This window comes from Archocentrus centrarchus, chromosome 19 (genome assembly GCF_007364275.1).
Source record: "Archocentrus centrarchus isolate MPI-CPG fArcCen1 chromosome 19, fArcCen1, whole genome shotgun sequence".
NCBI lineage: Eukaryota > Metazoa > Chordata > Actinopteri > Cichliformes > Cichlidae > Archocentrus > Archocentrus centrarchus.
In genome coordinates, this window is record NC_044364.1 from 1,936,895 (window position 1) to 1,962,375 (window position 25,481).

At 42.0% G+C, this 25,481-nt stretch overlaps 1 protein-coding gene across 1 annotated transcript in view; it reads left to right on the forward strand.

Moving 5' to 3' along the window:
- Positions 1-530: 530 nt before the first annotated feature.
- The window catches only part of gsg1l2b (gsg1-like 2b), a 30,210-nt gene continuing 5,259 nt past the window's right edge, over positions 531-25,481 (forward strand). The window contains exons 1-4 of the mRNA XM_030755120.1: positions 531-964; positions 1,867-1,914; positions 4,752-4,904; positions 23,012-23,123. Of these exons, the coding sequence (XP_030610980.1) occupies positions 664-964; positions 1,867-1,914; positions 4,752-4,904; positions 23,012-23,123 (614 nt within the window). The 5' untranslated portion in view covers positions 531-663. The remainder of the gene's footprint in view (positions 965-1,866; positions 1,915-4,751; positions 4,905-23,011; positions 23,124-25,481) is intronic.

The window sequence follows — 25,481 nt, forward strand, 5'->3', positions numbered from 1 at the left end:
TTGTCTTCCATTCAAACTCTTCTGTTCAAATACAGCTGTGACCGCACCCCCCACCCCTCACCCACCCACCCAGCTAATGGTTAAAAAAAGCCACAAACCAACACAAAAGTGACTTGATGAAATAAAGTAATAACATAAAAGTATTCTCTGAACAGGCTCTGCTGTAAAAACACTAAATGAATGTGACTGTATTTTTCTGACTGCAGCAGTCAAATCCTGTTGTGCTGGTTATCGCAAACATGATGATGATCAACTGCAGCCTCTGACAACAAGTGTTTAAAAAAGGGTCATTTTTACGACATTTGATAATTCTTTAAAGGGCTCAATGAGTTCTGAGCTCCTTAGTGTCGTGAGACTGAAAGAACTGCGTCCGTGTGTGTGTGTGTGTGTGTGGGGGGGGGGGGGGGGGGGGGGGGGGGGGGGTCAGGTGGGTGTGTGTGTGTGTGTGTGGGTGTGTAGGGTGCCTACAAAATGTGAGAGTCCGCTGCTCAGGAGGAGCAGATGCGAGAGACGCGCTGAAGGAGCCAGATGTACCGCAATAATTAGCCGCGGATATTAATGGGAATAACGGGATTATGAGGATTTGAGGAGAAGTGACCAGAATCCGGTGTCATACAGGGCGAGGGATTAAGTCAGGCGTCTTTACTTCTTCCCTCTGCCGCTATGGGGATAGACCGGCGACGGAGAGCGTCGCTGGCTCTCACCTTGAACTTTCTCGCCTTGTTTCTGGCCGTGTCGGCTCTCACCACCAGCTACTGGTGCGAAGGGACGCGGAAAGTGGTGAAGCCGTTCTGCACCGGACCGGTCACCACCAAGCAGTCGTTCTGCATCAGGTTCAACAGCACCAACATCAACGACACGCGGCTGGTGCAGTACATCTGGGAGACCGGAGAGGATAAGTACGTGCTGAGGAAGTTTCACACCGGCATCTGGTTCTCCTGCGAGCAGAACATCAACATGACCGGTAAGTTTGGGTTTATACCGGAGTAACGCCGGACTGCCGGTGGGGTCGGAGCGCGGCGCGGCGCGGCGCGCTGAGGAGGTGCGTCACCGAGAGAGACGCGCCGGTCCAGTAACAATAAAACTAAGTCCCGCATCAACAAGGACTGAATCTGGAGATTAATATACGAAAATGTCACACACAAAACTTATAATCTGACCATCAGTGTTAATAAACAGGTTTTTGTGCCCATCCAAAGAATATCAGATAATGAAGTTCACAGTAAGATTTGTGGAAACTCAAGTTGAGGATGTAATGCCAGGACAAGGCAACACATTCAAACTGTAAACATGAATAAAAAAATAATTTTATCATAATTTAACATCATAATATAAAATATCAAGAAAACAATAGAACATTTGGGAACCTGAAAAGAGCTAACTAAATATAAGTTATGTGGAGTCTGAATAATTTTTGGATTTGTGTTTTTATGGCGCCACAAAACGTGGAAAAAGCAAAGTTAACGGTGAACCGCACCTGCTTCAATGGTACTGAAAGCTGATTGGCTGACTGTTCCAGAAAAGCCAGCTGAGGGCAGCAATATGAGGCCAGAAAATGTGTCTGTGTGCAGACCACTGTAAAAGCATTGAGTGTGTTGGCAGTGGAATCTCTGGCCAGCACACAGCTACATGCCTCATTGGAGGAGATTGTGGCACCCTGCGGGGGGGGGGCTTGTTACTGCACAATCACAGAAAGGAAATCCCTTCACAGACTGTAACAAATACTGATTTTTTTTTAAATTCTACATCACAGCTTTATCTTCAGAAAATATGGAGGAAAACCAAATGAAGTCTCAGACTCATTATCAGCATGTACACTCCTGTCACTGAGCGCCAATTAAATGTTTAATTTATGTTCTTTTACAGGTGAAAAATGCAGAAACTTCCTTTATGTTGCACCGTCAAATGAAAGAGGTAAGAGTCTGTGTGTATAAAATGTTGCTGCAAATAAGTCTCAGTGGTGGGAAGTTGTGTATATAAGCGAAGGACTTCTTATTTTTTAGTTTTGTCGTCTCGAGGCTGAAAACAACCTGGTTTCTCTCGTCTTCGGAGCTGTTTTCTTGTCACTCTAAATAAGCAGCTTAATCTGAAGTGAGCGTTTTTGCCGGGGTGATGAAATATTGGCCAAAGTCATTCATCACTGAATATGATCCACAGACATGTAAAAACAACATGGGTTAGGTTTAGACACAAAAATAAGTTGGTTTGGTTTAAGAAATAATAAATGACTCAGATTATTACTGCTCAGTGTTTTGTCCACTCATCCATACATCCTAACCTCCTCCCAAAATCCTGTTAATGGCTCCTTCTGCCTCTACTACAGTAACAACAGGTAGCTTAAAAATTATTTGAAAGGGAGTCAACATGAAGCTCCATCCCCAGATGTTTTTCCCCCTCATGTAATTATCTTATATTGGATGAAAAAAAAAATCAATGGCTATTGGTGACACTGGAGCTGTGGCCGCACTGATCGCATGTGCTGCTGGGTAATAAGAAACCAAAATAGAAAATCAATCAGATCTACACAGTTTTCTCCCAGTTAATTAGCGCCCTCCGCCCTGCTCGGTGTTTAGCACACAGACACACACAAGATGGCCTCGGTCTCTGGGTCACTGCATTAAACATGCGTTCTCCCCGATGGTCAGGTGGAGGGACTCATTTAGAAAACACGTTTAAGCCCCGCCTCTGTGACTGACCACTGTGGGTGCTGGGTGGGAACTGGAGCGAGCCATCATGATGTCACACATTACACATTTTTTTTTTTCCAACCAAATATGAAAAGCAAGGAGTGGATGTGAGTGAGAACCCAAGGACACAATCCACCCATGTCCCCCACGAGGCAGCAACGTGTCAATCAGAAGGTAGCCACGCCTTAAAGCAAACCCACGTGTGTTATCTTCTGACCCCAAACGAGACCTGCAAAACATGAAACTCGTGATTAAGCTCATTAGGAAATTAAATACTGAGGTCATAATTCACATGGGAAGTAGGGTTATTTTCTCATGGCCTTAGATACAATTGCACTTGTAAGCAGAGTTTTCCTCTGCAGGCTGTTGCAAAGAAAGCAAACTGTGTTTACTGTTTATGCATTTATGTCCGAAACTAAACCAAACAGGAGAGGAAAAAATCTGTGCTACATTTCCTGGCACCAGCAGGGCCATTAATGGATCCTCCTGTGGGTCACATCCAGAGGGTCAGTAATGTTTCCCAAAATGTCAACTCCTATATTTTAAGTATAGCTAGTGTTTAGTTAATATATTATGTATGATATTCAGTATTTTTCCTGTTTTTTTTTGGTCATCATGTTATATTAAAAGTTCAATTTATGATATTTGCCGGGAGTCAAAAACTATCACATGAGAAGGAAGATACGTACTACACCAGGAACAGAACACACACACACACACACACAGCAGGAAAAAGAAGGAAGGACGTGAACCCAAAGCCTGATTGACCTGCTCCTTTATTTCCAGAAAACTCACACAGATTATTTGAACTCAGTCGTACTAAAACCGACCTCACAGATCCTTCCTCCAGTGAAATTAGATCCTCCAAAATGTCCCATTTCCTCCCGTTTAAGTAACACTTGTTAAAAACTACAGTGTCGATTTTAGAAAATTACTGTTCTCTTAAAATAAAAATAAATGAAATTACATTTGTCTTGGAAGACTGGGGGTTAACTCCCTCAGATGGTACCGAGTGACGGGGTGGCGCTTTGTTTTCAGCCGTTCCACACGATTTGTTTTCATAAAAAAAAATATTGAATTAAAAAATATCATCTTTATCCTTTAATCCCTCCTACACACACTTCTGATAGGCTCGGGTCTTTTTGTAACTATGCAAAAAAAATAATTAACTGTGTGCACCTATGTAAATCCAAGATGTGGGCAGCAAATTATAGATCTGTAACCAGGCAACTCCATATGAGCCTCTCATCAAACAACCAAAAAAAGGATAACTCAGATTTAAAGAGATCTTCAGCCACTGAAACAACGTGAATGTGAGACTCTGTTCTGTTATCCTTTAAGCTTTACATTAAGTTTAGCGCATCCATCTCTTTGCAAACCATTATGATTAAAATATTAGGATATATCAAAGCAAAGAAAAGTTTCTATGAAAGGGATTTAATTGCAGCGTTTTAAAGGCGTAAATCTCCTCTAATAATATTTCCTTATCTTTTCCACCTGCCCACTCGAAATGGAAGAAATCTTTTACTGAAGTCAATTTAGAGCAGCACAAAAAAAAAGACTTTCTAGCTGAAGGATGTAATTCTGTCTGGGTAACAGGCATATTACTTTTATTACACACCTTATGATTAATTAACCACGCAATAACTGCCTGCCCTTGGGTGATATATGCAATTATACTACAGCTCACACTGACAGGTTTTTAAATCCGCTGATATTTTGTCCTAACACGTATACAGACTCAAGCTTATACAGACCCTGCGTCTCTCGGTAGATCATACTCTATATCGTCTCCCTGACTGTGAAGGTTAATGATATGGGGGATGGGGTCACTGGTGCACCATTCCCGACTCACTCCTCCCCGCTTCCTCTGCCTTTTCACGTCGCTGCCTCCCCCCTTCATTCTTGCTTACCCATATTCTCTCCGCCACCCCAGTCTCTCTTCTCTCTCAGCATTGTACCGCACTTCCATTGTTCACTCAACCATGTGCAACACCATTCCCACAATATGAATATTTGTCTTCCTCGTTGCCGTTCCTTTTCTATAACAAATTGTCTTCACAGGCGTGCTGTGGCTGTGCATAGTTGCAGAGTGCCTGTACATCCTCCTGCTGGCCACCGGAGGCATCCTCATGTCCATAGAAGTGTGTCACTTTGGCAATGTCATCGACGGTCTCAAGCTCAATGCCTTTGCCGCCATATTCACTGTGTTATCAGGTGAGAAGCATCAGTGTATGTACCACATTTGCCATCAAATTAGTGAAATTAATCAAATTGTTGGGATTCAGTGGTTGCAAAGAGTAACATGATTTCTGTGTTTTTATTAAAACTGAAGTCATGTTTGAATTTCCTCACTTTTAGTGCAAGGACATGAAAAGATTGACCATGACCAAAGTATCTCCAATCTCCTTTCCTTTCAAGAGAACTAACTAAACTTTATATTATTATAACTGCTCCAACTGATGAACATCAAAAATAAACTGGAATACCAGGATAACCAGCTTCCAAAGGGAGAACTCACTGCATAGCTATGACGTTAGCCTCTCATGGAAACAGGCAGTTTTGGGGGGGGTTTCAGTGCAGCCAAGGATATGTAGATGGCAGATATGCTCTCTACATGGACTGAACCAAAATGTGTTCAGACGGCATGGGTCAGTAAAACAAAAACTGAAATGGAAATCTTGATTAACTGTCTTCCATTTATCACATACAGTACCAGTGCCAAACGTTTGGTACTGGTACTGTATGTGACTGGTACTGTACTCCTCTGGAAATGGTCATGTACAGGGACTGGACTGAAACTGAGTGGAACCAAGCAGTTAATGTCCAATGCAAGGAGGTCTGGCTCCATGGAAGTAAAATCCACTGCAAAGAAGAATTAAAGGGACACTTTGAAAACACGTCGGAACTCAATAGTGAAAAAAATCATGTTGGATATCTATACTGATATGGATCATCATTTGATGAAAATGAAATTTGTCAACCTCCGGAGGCTGAATTCAAAGATGCCCCGAAAATCAAAGTGAAAAAAATGATGCAGCAGGCTGGAACCAAAATTTCATTGCAGGAACTCAAAATGGTTCTCAGTAGGTTGTATGACAATGTCGGGGCTCCTAATGAGATGACAAATGGTGTCCTGGGGATCTCCCCCCAGATCTGGACCAGGGCATCACTGAATTCCTGGACAGTCTGAAATGCAACGTAGTGGTGGACGGACCAAAGCATAATGTCCCAGAGGGGTTCTGTTGGCAAGCATGGAGGCCAGTCAGAGGTATCAAGTCCTTCATCCTCCAGGAACTGCCTGCATACTCTCGCCACATGAGGCCGGGCACTGCTGTGCACTAGGAGGAACCCAGGACCTACTGCACCAGCGTAGGGTCTGACAATGGGTCCAAAGATTTTATCCTGATACCTGATGGCAGTGTGTCCCTCCATGGGTATGCCTCCCCAGACCATCACTGACCCACCCCCAAGCCGGTCATGCTGAACGATGTTACAGGCAGCATAATGTTCTCCACGGCGTCTCCAGACCCTTTCAGGTCTGTCACGTGATCAGGGTGAACCTGCTCTCATCTGTGAAAAGCACAGGGGGCCAGTGGTGGATCTGCCAATTCTGATATTCTATGGTAAATGCCAATCAGGCTCCACGGTCAGTCAATTATTAATAAGATAGTGTTTATTTGTCACATGCACAGTTATACACAGTACAATGCACAGTGAAATGTATTTTGTACCTGCAACCATATATACACACACATATAAATAAGAAGAATAAAAATTAAAAAAAAGTAATTCACACTATACACTATACTCTATATACTATACACTATACACACTTTTATAAATTATAATATTTACATTGTGCAATAATGGTCCAGTTAGGGCTCAGAGTTGAGCAGACGGATGGCTTGTGGGTAACGCCGGCCTGATGGGAGCAGGGAGAAGAGAGAGTGTCCGGGGTGGCTGGGCTGTTTTAGGATCTTCATGGCCCTCAGCCTGCACTGCTTGGTGTAAATGTCCTGCAGGTTGGGGAGGGTGGTTCTGATGGTCCGTTCAGCTGAACGAACCACCCTTTTTAGGGCCATGAAGTCCTGCTTGGTGCAGTTTCCCATCCAGGTGGTGATGCTCCCACGCATGATGCTCTCGATGGTGCAGGTGTAAAAGTTCCTGAGCACCTTGAGTGGGAGCTTGAAGTGTCTCAGCCGCCTGAGGAGGTAGAGACGCTGTCTGGCCTTCTTCACAGTGATGTTTATGTGATGAGTCCAGGACAGGTCCTGTGAGATGGTCACTCCCAGGTATTTGAAAGTGTCCACTCTTTCCACCTCAGCACCACTGATGACAAGTGGATGGTAGTCCCTCTGCTGCTTCCTGCTGAAGTCCACGATCAGTTCCTTTGTTTTGCTGACGTTGAGCAGGAGGTGGTTCTCCTGGCACCAGTTCTCCAGGCGGGAGACCTCTCTCCTGTAGGCTGTCTCCTCATTGTGAGAGATTAGTCCCACAACAGCAGTGTCGTCAGCAAACTTGATGATGACGTTGGACTCTGACGTGGCCTCGCAGTCATGGGTGTACAGTGAGTACAGCAGAGGGCTGAGCACACAGCCTTGGGGGGATCCAGTGTTGAGGGTGAGGGAGGATGAGGTGAGGTGACCCACTCGTACCACCTGTGGTCTGCTGGTCAGGAAGCTGTGAACCCACCTGCACAGGGATGGGCCCAGGCCCAGGTCCAGCAGCTTAGAGACCAGCCTGGAGGGAACTATGGTGTTGAATGCTGAGCTGTAATCTACAAACAGCACTCTCACATAGTTCCCCTTACCAGTGTCTATGTGTGAAAGGGTCTTGTGGAGGAGGAAGGATATGGCGTCATCTGTGGATCTGTCTGGCCGGTATGCAAACTGTAGTGTAATATTAAGTGAATGCAGCTTAACTGTAAATGCCTTTGGAACAGATGTTTATTAGAGACGTGAGTTTGTTAGTCCTGATATCAGCTCACATTAAAAAAGAAATACTGTTCCAGAATGCAGAGCTTTTAATAAAATGTGGACTTCTAAGTATTTATTTACTGAGGTCAAAGGTAAAATGGTGTGCTGTATGTGGAGAGCAGATTGCTGTTTGAGGATTACAGTTTGCACCAAATAAGTAGGTAACAGTGTGGTCACTGAAACTGCAGTGATGTTACGCTCCTTATAGATACTGCCTTCTTTGTCTCACAAAACACTGCAGGAACACACACTGATCAGGTATAACATTATGACCACCTAATATTATGTAGCTCCCCCTTTTGCTGCCCAGACAGCCCTCACCCATCAAGGCAAGGACTCCAGCAGACCCCTGAAGGTGTGCTGTGGTCTCTGTACCAAGATGTTAGCAGCACATCCTTTAAGTCCTGTAAGTTGTGAGGTGGGGTCTCCATGGATCAGAGTCCAAGAAACATCCACTTGGACAGCAGGACCCAAGAGTTTCTGGCACCTTTCTGTCAGAACCAGCATTAACTTTTTCAGCAATTTGTTCCTTCCTTGGACCATTTTTGATAGATCCGGACCACTGCAGACCAGGATCACCCCAGAAGAGCTGCAGTCGTGGAGATGCTCTGCAACAGTCGTGTAGCCATCGCACTTTGGTCCCTGTCAAACTCGCTCAAATCCTCACACTGCCGGGCGCCTGGGAGGCTTAGTGGTGAAGCCGGCGACCACATACATATGCCGCGTTGCGGTGTGGGTGGCGCGGGCTTGAGTCCCGGCCCATCACCAACCTGCCCGCGTGCCTTCCCCTGCATCTTTCCCCCATTTCCTGTCTCTCTCCACTGCCCATAAAAGCCGCTGTGGTTAAAAAAAAAAATCATCACACTGCCCATTTTTCCTACTTTTAACATCAACTTTGAGGACAAAATGTTCACTCACTCTCTTTTATATCCCGCCCACTAACAGGTGCCGTGATGAAAAGATAATCAGTGTTATTCATGTCACCAGTCAGCGGTCTAAATGTTATGCCTGATTAGTGTAAATGCATCTTTTGATATACTTTTGCCAAGTACTGTAAGTAAACAATTCAAAAACAAACACTTGGGGTACATCCGGATGTTATTCAGTTTCAGTTACAGTTTAAAGCCACTGAGCCCTTAGTTCTGATTTCATGTTGGCATTTATCCAACCATATATCCAGGCCAGTCGCAGCCTCTCAGCCCCTGAAAAGATTTCCAGCTGGTCTGCAGTCTGCCTCCCTCTCTCGGCGGAGGAATTAACAATGACCTTCTCTCTAATCCACTCTGTGAAAATGATCCTGACCACCACACTCTGGGCAGTGATTCAGCAGTGAAAGATTCTCGGCTCCACAACAGTGACTCACAGCTTTTTACTGCCTCGGCCAGTCAAATTCAGAAAATGTGTAAAAAAGAAAAAAAGCCACAGGCTACGAATCATACACCCTGGTCCACTCTGTGACCAATTTCTTTGATGTTTAAAATTTGTAACATACCGTGTACAATGTATCGATTCTAGTAACTCCCAGTCTGTACTACTTAAACCACTTTTGGACTCTAGAATAACCTCTTGTAGACCTTGTAGTAAATCTAATGCTTTAATAGATCCACAGCTCACCCAAAGTGTGTCAAGATTTCGTGAAACACACTTATTAGCGCTTGTTACGTCTGTGATATGAGAAAATCAATACTATTCTCATGTCTGGCTAGAGAGACATACTTTTTAGCACTGCTTAATTTAAAGACTTCAGGCAGGGGTGCACAGCTAGTCTGGCTATATCAACGAATGCCTCAAACACCTACAAAGATCATAATTTAGCATGTTGTGCTTGATTTGTTTAATCCATTCATAACCTGAAATACAGTACTGTGCAAAAGGCTTGAGGGCTCCTCATTTATTGATGTTTTGTGAAGAAAATAGGAAATACATGCAGGGAAACATTCAGTCATACATGGAAATACATTATATAAGGCAAACACAGAGTTTGTACAATTCTAATACGCTTGAAAGTCAATATTTGGTTTGACCGCCTATGACAGTCTGAACTCTCTGAGGCAGCTTTCTTGTAATTTCTTTAAGCAGTCTTCAGGAACAGTTCTCCAGGCTTCTTGAAGGACATTCAAAGCTCTTCTTTGGATGTTGCTGCCTTTTGTTCTGCTCTCTGTCAGGATGATCCCACACTGCTTCAGGAAGGATGAGGTCTGGGCTCTGGGGAGGCCGATCCATGACTCTTCCATTTTGTGTTTTTCTGTCCAGGTGTGCTTTTACTGCATTGCCAGTAAATTAAAAAGCCATTAAATAACAAATTACATTGCAGTAAAAACCCACCGCAGCAGCCCGGCTCCCCACCAAACTTCTCCGGGGCCGGAAGAGCCGGATCCCAGACCAACAGTCCCGGGAGTGCAGCTGATTGGATGCCACCGAACTAGGTGCTGGTGCAGAGTAAACTACTGATTAATCTGGGGTTATGGATTTAGATACTTTAGCATTTATGCTCTGAGCTAACCTGTCTACACGTTCCAAACACCAATAAATGGCGTGTAATTGTTCAACGATCGAGGGGGGGTGAGTACTGCTTCCTGCTGAACAAGGGCGGCACAAACTGCTGCCGAGTCTGGTCAGATCATTCTGTCAGGTTCAGTTTTGGCTCAGACAACAGTTTGTGCACTTTAAGTGTTTATTTACAGGAGAACAGGTGAGCCCATCTGAAGGGGAGCTGGGCTTGTGCACAGGAGTTCTGTGGAGGAGGACAGATAGGTTTAATGATGGCATGGACAAAAATGCCCAAATCTGGATGTCCAAGGACACGAAAGTTCATTTAACGCACCTGTCCAACAACTGAAAAAGGCAGCGAGAACTGGAGATAGCAAGCAGGCAAGAGCAACAATAACAGGAACCAAGGTTGGGCCAAACTTCCCCATGGCAGCGTGAAACGATCTGGCGAAGAGCTAAAGCAACATCCAGACTTTAAATACCCAGCACAAGAGTAAATCAGGTGCAGGTATGGAAAGGAAAACCCCGCCCACAGCCAAACAGATGCCTGACATCTGACCCAACTCGCCACCTGTGTCCAGACAACAAAAGGTTTTAAACAGAAAAACTCACAACTGCCACATCGTGACACCCTCCTGACCTTCTCCATACCTACTGACCGAAGTTCCAAGTTGCAGCTACTGCCATACAGTAAGGAGCTCACAGCGAGCTTCCCAAGTTTGTACAGAAAACTATGAAGCCATATACAGTGATGAGGAAAAATCTTGAGCCACCTGACATTTCTTTCCAAGGAGACAGGCTTTATTGGTCATTAACAATAGTTTCAGAGGCTTTCTGGTCTATAAAGTTGGATATTGGCTGCTTTTTCACCCATTTTCAGTCCAATCCATTTTTTTTTGTTTTTTTAAGCCACTCAACACTAAGCTTTGAATCATTCAAGCATAAAAAGGTACCTAACTTTAGTCAGAACCACCAGAGCCGTTCTTCTTGCTTTAAGCAAAGTCCTCCTAGAAGCAATGCTTGCAACTTAGCAGACATCTTGAAACACCATCTACATTATTTGGGCCATTGGTTTAAAACACTAAATTAATCTTAATTTCAGTGGTCATTGGGACATAAATACTGCATGTATAGAATCACCAATCAAATCAGAATAAAAACTGCTTTAAACCTTTGCTCACAGACAGGAAACCAATACTGACGTTCTTATCACGAGAAAGAAAATCTGTCCAATATGTAAAAGGTCCCGATGAAGAGAGTCTAACAAAAACCAGGATGGAGATCAATGTCCTAAATAATAGCAAAAAAAACTGTGGAAAGATTAGCTTAACTCAAATCCAGAGGAGCCTTACTGCTTTGGTCTAACTCAAAGACAAATTACTTTGATTGATGATTTTGTTGCAACAGTTTGTTTTAGTGAAATATGTTTTGTTACATTTTATAATTGGCACAAGAATGAGACAAATTACAAAACTGCACTTTTTTTTGGTCTCTGCTTGGTTTAACATTGCTGTCATTTGTACATGAAGGCATGCCCCTGATCAGAAGACAAGGTTTTAAGGCTTTAAGAGAGAGAAATTCTAGAGAAATTCATTCATGAGACATATAGGGATATTTGGTGAGCCTGAGGCTGCGTATTGATTCATTCAGTGTTGGATTGCACTAGTCTGATTTGATTTTAGGCTAAGTACAGAGGAAGCCATGTTCCCTTTTGAACTTGTTGGCATGTGAGGCAATGAAGGAGCTGTGGTATCAATAGTTAAATACCCTTAAAACCTCATATCATGTGTCTGGTGCCTTGTTGGTGCTATATGACTTCTATTATTCCTTGCAGTTCAAAAAAATGGCAATGACCTTTCATATTTCTTTTAACCTGGAATTCTTAAAAAGACAGAAGTAAAAACAGAATGAGAAGTTCTCATTCAAATCCATATATGCTGTTATATGCTGTGAATATCAAAAACTGACAGTCCTGCCAAAGCATTTCAGTTAGTTTCAAGAGGTGGATTTGATCCTGTGCTTCATATTGTTATTTAGAGCTGATATGCATGTTGCACCATATTAATGTAAAGTAGTCACCATGACAGCAGCCCTCACCCCACCCCCCTTGTAGTCACAATGACATCACACATGCATTGATATTACACACAAATACACCACAGACTGTATATAAAAGATGGATGTAACTTAAGCATCTTAAACAAACATTTTTCCTGTTTTCAAAAAGACATCAAGTAACATAGAAGTCTGCGGACAGCGTTCAACGACTTTTGTCTCTGACCTCCAGTACCAAAGGTTTGGACATACTCTCCCATTCATATGAATGGTACTTTTGGTACTGTACATAAACATTTTCTTGATCAGTTTATGTTCTCAATTACTAGTTTGATTAATAATACTCAATATCCTCCATGTTCCTCTAATTATCAGTTTTCTCACGTGATAACACTCTACTCAAGCCTTTACAGCAGCTGTCTCAAACTCCCGGCCCACGGGCCGCTTCCAGCCCCGCCCCCTACTGGAAGTAGGGGACGATTTGATGTCAAAAATATAAGACAATTTGGCCCTTTAAGTTACTGTTTTGACATTTCACTAACTCCTCTTAATTGGAGGGGAAAGTGAAATGTCAAAAAACTTAAAGGGCCAAACTGTCTTATGTTTTTGACATCAAATCGCGGGCTGGAAGTAGGAGACGGGGCCGGGAGTTTGAGACTGCTGCTTTACAATGTGAGCTCAGTTGACCACCTCTTGCCATATCTCAACTGGGATAGGCTCCAGCCGAGAAATGGAAAACATGACAGTAATTTATGCAATTTGTCATATCAATAGTTTGCTTTTATGAAGTTGTGGATTGTGCGTCACTTTTATTTGTGAGACTGTATTTTCTCCTTTCCAAATTATAATCATCAAAGCTGACAAATGAAGCCAATCAGAGGTGCCAAATCACTGTCTGCCGGTCACTGAACAGCTCAATGCAAATAAATATGACTTGAAAACTTGCTTCAGTGCAGAATGAAATTCTAGTGTTTTATCAGTGTGCTGCTTAGCACTAATTACTATATGTGTGTCTGTGTATTACACCTGTGCAGTTTACAGTGCGCTAACCAAGCTAGCTAGCATCAGCTGATCACTCCAGCCTTTCATTCAAATATGACACTTCTGATTCTGAAAAATACGCAAACTTTGAGGTTTCAACATGGAGAGTTCAAAACAGCCAAGACGGCCCTACAGCATCCGGAGCCTTCAGGAACTCAGGGCGAATCTGGCCCTGCCATCAAGGAGTGGTTTAACTACGTCAGTGACCCCCCTCAGTGATGGGTGAGTCGTCCCCCTCATCCTTGGCAAACGATGCCTAGAAATCTTACAAGGTCCTCAACAACCGTGTACAAATTCTCATCCCAGTGTGAGTGAACATTAAAAAACCACCTGAAACCATGCAGTGCATTTTAGTGGCAGGGTCGGTCTGAGATGGCACCTTTTCAGGGTCACAGCAGAAAAACTGTTGACCATCCTTCAGCCATCCTGTTGTGGTCTTGTGATGTTTTTCAGCTGAGAGGAGCTGAACCTAATGTGACCTCCTGCCACTAAAACTCAGGAGCTGTGTTTTCACACACTTACCCCGGTGTTTTGCCAGCTCGAACCTTCAGTCAGATAGTAAGTGACCTCCCAACTCTGCGTCATGTTTTATTTATACATGGCTCGCTGTCTGAAGAAGTGAGCCGTTTGCATAAATGGAAGGGATGAAGCCTGTGAGGTTTGCACTCAGCACTGAGGAGCGCAGTTTTTATCCCACTGAAAAACAAAATCGTTTTTTGTGGCGGTGTGCAGGCTCCCAAACGGCCTCTGGGGTTCAGCGCACTTGTTTGAATTAAGGAAGGTGTTTAAAATTGGCCTGTTTTTAATGGGGTGAACAGGTTGTGAGTGGATATGGTAATGAGGTCCAGAGGAACAATCCAAGAGAGCAGATTATATTTTACTGCAGCTGTCAGCTATGTGGCGCGTGAGGAGGATGTGATGCGATGATGGAAAAGAGAATTGTGTTTTGATATGAAGAATGAACTTGAGTTGAACTGAACTTGGGTAATTAAATTTACCAGTTATTGTGCTGAATGTGTGTTTAGAAAATAAAGACTGGTTTTAATAGGCAGTGCCTGTGGAATACAGTAAGAGTGGTCATACTTACTGTACTGTGTGTGACAGACCGTTGCTCGTTAGTGTGTAAAGAGCCTCAGAGAGCACAAGAAAATACTGAGCAATCTGCAGCTGCTCCAGCAGATACTTAACAATCTGAGACAAAGTGCGGTGACATATTTCTCACTTTTACAACAACTGTTGTAAAAGTGCCGTATATGAGGAGCAAAGCATTCGTATTACTTTAATTATATTTTGCATTACTTTCACAAAGCTTTTATTTAAAACACTGCAGTTCATTAAAAAGCTTACGAAGCATTTAAATCCAGTTTATTAAAGCAGTTAAGTTTTCTTAATATAAAAGGAATCAAATCTTTTATATAATTTCCAACTTTTTCAAAAACACGTCACTCTAGTATCTCTGTTCTCCATTTGTGTTACACAATGATTTACATTGTTGCCAGCTGTCAACTGCTTTCAGACGGTTTCATGCTGCCAAACAAAGGGAGGCTCAACGTTTCATTCTTATGAGAAAGTTAGGCATGAAAGGGAGCGCAGAGTTAACGTGCCTTCAGTTACATGTGAAGGCCCACAGACCTCTTTGAAACACACCATACCGTAGCTCAGGCTTATCTTGTAGCATCCTGCTGTTTGTAGGAGTCTTCTTAGTCTATTAAATAACACAGCAGCCGGTTTCATATTTCCACAGACCGGCCTTTAAGGTGTGGCGGATAAATACAACACAATGACTGATACGTCCAGCATAAAAACTGGGCTATTTTCTAAATGTAATAATAAATGTGAATCGACTGTGTACTTTATCAGCAGCGTCCGGTAACAACGCGCCAACAACATAAGTAACACTGGTCTCTGGTCGCCATGGTAACATTTAAACATGCCTTCAAAATAAGATACATCGCAAAAACAAATATCAAGTACATGAAAAGTACAACTCACCATAACGCTCAATCAGTGTGAGCCCTGAGCTCGATTCTCTGCAGCTTGCGGGTTTAATTTTGGCGTGACCGAGACAAGAATCATCAAGAGTGAGTCATAGGCGGATGGAATGGAGAAGAAGCCCAATTTTCAAAATAAAACATTGTTCAGCCTCAGATAATCCACAGTATTCCTGACTTCTCGCCATTACCCATAATTCATAGTGGAAGCTGGTAGTTTACTTCTGTTTGCGCTGTTGTTCACGGTTGCAGGCTCACACACTTCCAGTTCATTTAAACATTTTGACACTGCAGTTTCTTTTACCTGCCTAAATGGTACCACATCAGAGGTGGAGACATTGCAAAGATGTTTTAAAAAGCAGCGAGGTAACAGTGCCTCACCCGTCACTTGTGTAAATGACATGAAATTATGGCCTGAAGTCGCTACATCCACATTATCAGTTACCTTGTTTTTTCTGAAGGTGTTGATGGTGAGGAATCACGTACTTATAAGAGCACCTTCAAAGTAATAAAATCAATAAAGTAATGCTGAACAAACAAGTCACAGCAGATGACCCCCCCTCCCTGAGCCTGGTACTGATGGAGGTTTCTTCCTGTTAAAAGGGAGTTTTTCCTTCCCACTGTCACCAAGTGCTGCTCATAGGGGGTCGTTTTGACTGTTGGGTTTTCTCTGTATTATTGGAGGGTCTTTACCTACAATACAAAGCACCTTGAGGCGACTGTTGTGAAAGCTCATTTAAAAAGGGTGGCAGCAAAGTGGAAAACTGGTCAGAGAAATTTGAAATTCTTTATGGAAAACATGGATGCTGCATACTCCTGACCAAGGAGGAGAGGGACTGTCTGGCTCTAGCATCCAGTTAAAAAAAGCCTGCATCTCTGATGGTATGGGGGTGCACAAGTGCCTATGAAATTGGCAGCTTGCACATCTGGAAAGGGACCATCAACGCTGAAAGGAATATATATGTTTTAAAGCAATATATGCTTTAAAGGGAAGGCCTTACATATTTCACCAAGACGGTGCTAAACCGCATACTGAAGCTAGCAGCTTGAGTTCATAGCAGAAGAGTGCAGATGTTGAACTGGCCTGTCTGCTGTCCAGGCCTTTCACCAATTTAAAACAATCGTAGCATCATAAACTGACAAACATGACAAAGACCCAGGACTGCTGATCAGCTCCCAGATGTTTACAGGATGCTGTTAAAAGAAGACGGGATGCTGCGCAGCGGTAAACATGGCCCGGTCCTTTTTTACATGTGTTGCAGCCATCAAATTCCAAATGAGCTCATTTTTTTTCTTAAAATTACATTTTCTCTGTTTAAAACATTTTCAGTGTTTGTATTGTGAATAAAATATAGGTCCATGAGATTTGCAGATTATTGAATTATTTTTATTTACATCTTACACACTGTCCCAACTTTTTGGGAAGTTTACTAATATTCCAGTATGAGGGAATATGTCTCACAGTATCTTTAAACAAGTTCTGTATGAATGGTTTTTGCTATGCACTGAAATATCTGTCCTGTGAGCTTTGTTTTAATAAAAATAGCACTGTGAGCCGGTGACCTCCTGTTTCTGATAATACCAGATACTCAGGAAAAGACTGCTGCTCTGCGACCCGATCTACAACCCAGCCGGCTGGAATTAGATGAGACCTAATGCAGTGCAAAATAAATAAACAAAGCACTGCTCTTCATGTCTTTGTGACTTTGACTAAAGCATATTGTTTGTGCCTTAATCTTTTCACACGAGCGTTGCAGCTTGATGACGTGCCCGTTCTTGCAGCTTGATGTTGTTGCTGTGAATGGTGTATGGCTGCAATCCAACAGGTCTGAGATGCCTAAAAATGAATAGTGTTAGGTTTGGCACAGCCTGCGACCCGTATTTTATAACTCACAGAAACATATGTATTTTTTTTTCTTTTTTCATATCTAGTTTGTGACAGATTTCTCTTCCAGTCCTAATCACAGGATTAAAAGCTCAACCACCTTTTGTACACTGGATGAATCACCAATTTTGTGAAGAGAATGATAAAGGACAAAATAATCCTTATTGTCAGACTTCAATTGTAGCTTGTGCTCAATGATAAAACAGATTTTAAAAATCTAGCTGCCCCCTGGTGGCTGTGAGGGAGCCCTACAGTATATATTACACTAAACTGCTTTCTCTCTCTGGCTGTGAACTGTGTCGAAAGTGTCACGTCTCTGACGCTGTGTGTCCACGTTAAGTGCTCTGACACTAAAAATAAATAACCTGAAATGACATTTATTGACTTATTGGAAAAAGTGACCTTGTGTTAGAAGAACAAGCGTAATTTCCAGATGACAGAACGTGCCGAGACTCAGAACTCGCGGTTTGTTCTGCTCATTCTGATGCACAGCTGCCTCTGATCTGCATAGCATTATGATAATGTAGCACTGAGATATCTTTAGGAATAAACATGAGACTGATAGGGATAAGATAGGTGTTTGGTGCTGAATCTGGTGCACTCGTGTTCAGTCCAGGGATTTGGGGGGGCTTATGTGGTAATCGGATTGGTAGGCTACAAATCCAATGCTTTTTATTCCTGCTCTGTTTTGTGTGCAAGGCAAAAAACATGAGGGGGGGGGGGGGGGGGGGGGGGGTCAGGTACAAAGATGAAAATAATAAATGAAGAGAAGCACAGAAAACCAAGCAAGACACAGGGAGACTATAAGGACAAGGAGTATAGCACCGACTGGACGAACAGAAGATGCGCTCTTAAATGAGCTAATCTCTGCTTTACTTTTTGTACCCAGGACTCTGTGGACATGGACTGGGCTCAGCTGACAGTTGCTGAAACCTCCAACAAACAGCAGTTGTCCAATTACAGGCTGACAACAGGCCAGTCAAGCATGGGATTTCTTCCCATAATGAAAAGGGTGGAAATAAATAGGAAAAGTCTTGTAATGTGTGGGCTAGCTTTACTCCACTGGCTTCTTATATAATATAGCGTATATATAATATATATAATCTATCCCGTCAGTGTTATCCATCTTGTTGAACATTAGAGCACAACATTTGTTTCTTTACATTCTTTAAAATAAATTGATGTCTTGTATTAAAATGGAAATGTTTACCTTTTTACACATGAACTTAAGACGACTGTGGGAAAATCAGGTTGGAATATTTTACACAGTTGATGATGGTAAATGCACCATAATATGAACAGCTTATATTCTTATGCACTTACTACCGCAACTTAGGCAGAAATACAAGCATGGCAGCAGGGGTAATTATGTCGTAAGTTGGGATTGTATACATCTATTACTTTTTCTAACTTTCTAGCTGTAATCGCTGCAACCTTTTGGCATTTAACCTGCAAACGTGCACAGACAATTAAGAGTTGCTCAAAAACTGATCACAACAGAGACGTGTGACTCACAGTAGCGAAACTCTTTCATGGCTGGAGTTTTCATTATTAGCATCATAAGTGCCAGTGAGACTCTATATACTGTACTGTGACTAACTGACTGTTCATACTGTTCTATGGGATAATAATTTGGTTTTGTCCACATCCATAAAACACACAAACATTATTTTTTCTAACTTCGCAAACTAAAAGCAGCAATATTTCTTGTTTTGTGTTGTATTTACATGTATTCTACATGGAGCTTAAGCTAGCTCGGAAGCTAACTTTTTGTAGCTGTACTGTCATTACTTAGAATCACTTCTAACTAAAACCATGTTTCTGTTTGGGTCACAGGTTTTAAAACCAGCTGGCTAGAAATGTGAAAAAGTCTAATTCACACAGAAAGCTAACTTTAGAAAGTTTGCTAACTACAGCTGGTGCGTGAGCAGCAACAATAACAGCAGCATCAGCATGGCTGCTATTATTTTCACCTTATTTAGTCTGTAAATGTGAACATAGAGAGACTTCAAGAAAGGCAGCATTGAGTCCTGTCTGTGGATATATTATGTCAACTCAATGACACCGGTGCCATAGGAGGGCGGACATTATCGGCTGATATTAGCTATTTGATGACCTGTTAGTGACAGCATTTATAACGGCTGATGTAATGAGTGTTGACGTTGCGTGGCTTGTTCATCAGAGGGGATTCTGTAACTTCCCAGGTGGTAAAACACGTTTGGAACGGCACTAACACAATAACCAGCTGAGTAAATAAATAACTACAAATAAATGTTAGGGAAATCTATTTATCTTTCATGTGTCTGGAAAAAAAATATTGTCCGACATATCAGAACATTGGATATCATTATTGATATCTTTAAAATATCCTCTATCATTGCGGCACATCACAGCTGTGCTACATGCTTTAGTTAGGATTAAAATGAAGGCCCAGTTTGAGGAACAGGACTGTGCTGTTCTTTTCACTCATTGACTCTGGACGGTGTTGAGAGACTCAAGAATCAATCGAGTGTATGAGCATGAAAACAAAGCTGTGGATTTACTGTTCGATCTACCTTCCCACCTTCACCTGAGGTCTGAGTCGACGACCCTTTTTTTCATGATGATAACGAGACGATAACTAAGCAAATTTGCTCTAAACCCGGGGAGGACAAACTAGCCTGTGATTGGTCGTTCCTTCCGATAGAACTAAGTGATGTAACCAATGTCAGCAGGGAGAAAGAAAGAGCCGATGTATGGACACATTTGTCCTTTGACGTTGTGACAAACAAAACGATGTGTAAACCATGTGGGGCGACTATCTCGGGTAAAAACACGACAAATCTTCAACGACATCTGCAAACCAGTCACCCAGATCTCCATGCAAAGGTCAGCACTTTAATGTCCTGCAGGGTAAAGTGTTTTTCCCAGTTTGTGTTCAGAGAAAATCTCCACACCGCGGTGGATTAGCCTTTATAATCTTAGTCCTGAACACTGCCCTGTACCTTTCAGAGCGTCCTGCTGTAAAACGCTCGGATTATCTCAGTAAGGTGGTGTTCATGATCAGGTGTGTGGGAAGCAGGTGAAACGCTAATGTTAATATTATTAATAATATTCCATAACTTTTAATGAATGTTTAATTTTGTGTGTATAATGACTAATTCAAGGGAACTGAAGAAAAAGCATTTACATTTTACACCCTTTATATTTTAGTCGAGTAAATCGACTGTAGATTTAGTCGACTATATTCTTACGATGATTCGTCGACTAAAACTAAAACTATTCAGATGACTAAATTATGACTAAAACTAAATCAAAATTTCCTGTCAAAATTAACTGTCATGATCCTGGGCCTTATGCCCAGCATTTTGTGTTTTCCTTCTCATAATTTGGTGTTATGGTGTTTCTTAGTTTATTCATTTAGTGTCCCAGTTGTGTTGTGGTCCTTATTTGTTATTAATAGTGTTCCCTTTGTGGTACCCCTGTGTTTGTTTTGTTTCTTTTCATGTCTCTGGTCTTCTGTGTATTGTGGTGTTACTTCCTGTGTAGTGTCAAGTCTGCATTTCGGTCTTCGCCTTGTTGTTTCCTGTTTTATTTTGTCAGTTCTTGTCCCTTGTGCTCTGTGTTTAGTTTTACTTCCCCTTCTCATTTGTGTAATTAGGTTCAGCTGTGCCCTCACCTGTCGCCCATTCCCTAATTACCTTGTGTATTTATAGTCTCAGTCTTCCCCTTGTCCTTTGTCGGATTGTTGTTGTTTTGCGGCTGTGTCTGCTCTCTGGCTCCCTGTTTCCAGGATATTTCTAGTTTATTCCCAGTCTAGGTTATCTCTTCTGTTTGCCTCATCTTTTGGTTTCTGTTGCCACTGCACTTTTACCTAAATAAAGATCCGCTTCTCATCACTCTTACCTGCCGTCTCCTGCGTCCCGCTGTTAGGTCCTTACCTCCATACACAGCCATACAGCCCGGTCACGCACCGTGACATTAACACTGGTTTCTTCAGAATATAATGTGTTTCACAGCAGGTGTGGTGCTACAGCCACTGGGTCATGGCTGCTGTGACTCAAATGTCTCGAGTGTAAAAATTACAATTAGTTATAAACCTTTGTTGTTTTCTTTCTAAACTGCATATTTGCCTTGAGGTGTGAGCTGAGCATGCAGAGCAATAGTAGCTTAAAGGGAGCAGGGTTTAGGGAAAAATACATTCTCTCTCTATTCCCTTCTTCCCCTCGACTCTCATGGTCTTCATCTTGCAAACAGTAACAACACTCGGATCGGATGTAATTACCATATTTATGCCTTCGTGTCTTTCATTGCACCAGTTGATCCTATTCCCAAGCAGAGACCTGCTTACATGCATAAGTAAATAACTCACTAACACTGCTCTACCCTGAAATTCACTGCAGGATTTATTAGCAGCAATAGCATAGCTGGGATTGTTTTCACCTTGTGAGTCAGCCTGTTTGTGTCATCATGGAAAATTGTGCTCCTGGAGACATCTACTTTAGCAGGAACTGCTCACAAAGGCTGCTCTGACAGCAGGTCTTTAGATGATCGTGTTGGGTTGTCAAATAAACGGGTAAAGTGGACCCAATTTATATATAACAGTTCATGAAAAATGGTACCTTGATTACTCACTAACATAATGTAAAAAGTGCCTAATGAGGCAAAAAAATCCAAAACAGTGACAAAATCCAGAAGCAGAGGAATTCAAAGTAGACAAAGCAAACACGAGAAAACGATCGAGAATCAAAAAGTTGAGTGAATAGAGACGAGAAGTGATTTATTATCCTGACCTTCCTGTCTAATCACTCAGTCACATGGACGTGACCCAGTGCATTTAGGTATGCAAACATGGTAAAGACGACCTGCTGAAGTTCAAACCGAGCATCAGAATGGGGGGAGAAAACTGATTTAGGTGACTTTGAATGGTTGTTGGTGCCAGACAGGCTGGTCTGAGCATTTCAGAAACTGCTGATCTACTGCGTTTTCCCCACACAAGCATCTCTAAGGCTTCCAGAGAACTGCCAGAAAAAGTCGAGTGAGTGGCAGTCCTCTGGGAGAAAATGCCTTGTTGATGTCAGAGGTCAGAGGAGAATGCCTGACCGCTCTGAGATGATAGGAAGGCGACACTAAATCAAACAGCCACTCATTACAACTAAAATATGCAAAAGTGCATCTCTGAATGCAGAAGACCGCACCTCCGGTCTGCTAAGGAAAAGAAACCGAGGCTACGATGCACACAGGCTCACCAACACTGGACAGCTGAGTAGAGTTTAAACATCACAGAATAAAATCTCCCAGCCACGTCATTTCTGCACCAATGAAGTTTCTGTGATGAGATCATAATCTGACCAAAAAAGAAAAAAACAGCAGCATAAACATAAACAGCAGCCCTACTCAGTATGACTCACTTAAAAGGTGACTCACTACACCTCAGTACTCTCTGCAGTAAAAAGAGTAGTGAAGGAAACATGTAGTGTCAGCAAATACAGAGTAAAAGGCATTATTACTAAAATATTACATGTTTAATACTCGTGGTTCCTTATCTAGGGATTGGACCGCTGCAACGATCACAAGTTCTCCAACATTTGCACTGTCTGTAAGTGCAGTGTTTGGACTGTATACGGTTTCATACAGGTGATGTTTCATGTTTATCTTGAAATGTGCCACATTGTGCAACACTGCCACCAAGTGGTGTCTGTCAAGAAATGCACTTAGCACTCAGAGGAGGATTTCAGGCTCTGTGTTGGTAAATCTTACTGATCCCTCTGTGTGTGTGTGTGTGTGTGTGGTGTGTGTGTGTGTGTGTGTGTGTGTGTGTGTGTGTGTGTGTGTGTGTGTGTGTGTGTGTGTGTGTGTGTGTGTGTGTGTGTGCGTGTGTGCGTGTGTGTGTGTGTGTGTCAGGTCTGTTGGGGATGGTGGCCCACATGATGTTCACCACAGCCTTCCAGCTGACTGTCAGTTTGGGCCCAGAGGACTGGAAACCGCAGACGTGGGACTACAGCTGGTCCTACATGTAAGTGATGTTCTTTCTTTGCATTTTGCTTCCATTTTGTAATTTTTTTAAGTGGTCGTTTAAAGTTTTTCTTTGGTCTTCGGCTGCTTTTTCACTCAGTTTCACTGCAGTCCTCGTACCTGACCATTTTCAGACGAGTATTTGTTTTTGTTTGTTGAGCCACTGACCTGCGACTCATTCAGGCTTAAACAAGCCCTCTAACCTCATGTGCGTCTACATGACATCATTTTAAATTTTATCTTCAGACACTTTGTTACTAGCAGCCTGTTGCAAGAATGCATAATTTCTTTAGTTGAATCTGCAATAATGCCAAAGATTAGTTTGACAGAACTGAAAACTTGACATATTTTGGCATGGTGTGCAGCGTGTCCTTAAAAAAAACCAGGAAACTGGACAAGTAGAGGACAAAAGAAGAAGTGGCAGGCCTAAAAACCTATGACTGAAGAGTATCTGAAAGTCATGTTTCCAAAATATATATATATATATATATATATATATATATATATATATATATATATATATATATATATATATATATATATATATATATATATATATATATATATATATATGAGAAAGAGCAAAGACCTGACACAGGATCTGAGAGATGCTTCTGACCCTCGGTGGACTCAGTGAATGAGTGGCTGTCAAAGAGCCTTTCTTAAGGAAGGGAAACAGGGAGAAAAGACTGAATTATGCCAAATTACACAAGAACCAGGAGAGAGTTTGAAGCACAATATAAAGAAATGGTTTTAAAGGGGGCCGCGGCACTCTTGACGTTGGGAACCACCGATGTAGAGAAATGTCATGGGAAAAAAAAAATCTCTTTCAACATGCTGTTAGGCAGCAAAGTCAGACCCTGCATGTGAAAACAGTAAAAGTTGACTCATTTCACAATAATAATAATAATAATGATAAGAAAATCATAAACAAAGCATTTACACAAAGTTTGAGAGAATCTTCTGAGCATTAAACTCGAACCTTCAGTCAACAGTGACTTCTAATCATAGTTTTCTACAACACTGTGGGCACAGGTGTGTCACATGGGCAGAACACACCTGCAGGATGCTCACTCCAGCTTGTATTTTAGGTGTGACTCCTTTGCTTTGACATATAGGATTAAAAAAATCTGTTCTGCTCACTGGAGGAGAGGAGCCTGTTAAACCTCAAAGGTGAGATTCTACAGGGGCAGCTTTTTTTTGTGTTCCAGTGCTTCCTGGTACAGTAAATTGTCCTAAAATTATGCCCTCCTTCTATGCAATTTTCACAATTTGCAAAACCATCTGCGGGGCAGACTGAACCTTTTAGCAGCCTGGTTCTTGCCTACTTTTCAGTCTTTTCATCTGCTGCAATCACAAGTTCAAACCTGAGCTTTTTAAGCAGCTAAAGGAAAAAATCCCACTCTAAAAAATTGCTTAGGCTGTTCTCTTTGTGTCTTCTTTGCTGTTGCTCTCAACCTCCTATTCTGGGTTTCTGCCTGGTGATACCCTGCTCCCTCCAATTACCCTCTGTCTCCCCACCAGCCCTGTATCAAAATAATTTATTACAATTATCTGCACATTGGTTATTTAATTTTTGACTGATTTAAATTATAGAAGTTTCTCCAACAGTACAAATATGTAATAAACCATATGTGGGTAGTTTATGTCATTTTACCACAAATTTCAATCCTTTTCACGTTTTTTCCATTAAAATTTGAGCCCAACTGATGTAAGATTTTTAAGACGGATACTGATACAATATTCAAAAACATCGGAATGTCAGATTTATTTATTTTCATTTATCGTCCATTATAAAAACATCTATAAATTTATCAGTCATCATAAATGCTGATTCTAATAAATTAGCAAACATCCAATATTGGCCGATAACATCAGCCCACCGATGGATCCGTGTGGCTCGAGTGAAAACTGATCAGTTAAATGTTTATTCATTGAATAAACAAATTATTATGCCTCAGAAAGCATTCAGGTTTGCAGCCTGTTTATTAGCATTAGGTGACTAAGCAAAAGCAGGAGTGATGCATTAAATCTAGCTGTGTAAGGAAGCAATTCCTTCATTCCCATTGGCTACACCTTTGCAATAAGACAGTGAGAGCAAACAGAAAGCTGTTATCAGCTTCATCAGTACAGTAATTTTTTTTAGGTTATTTAATAGAAAAGGGAATACTGGACTCATAAATATACATTGATTAGTGAGTAATCCCATCTTCCAACAAATTGATGCAGTCTCATGAACTTAGAATAGGAGTGGATGCAGGTTTCTGGAAGACACCATGCACCCCCACAATCTTGAATGCAGTGGCTGAGATGGGCATCGCTGTTCCACCTAATATGAAGTATGTCTTATAAGTTACTT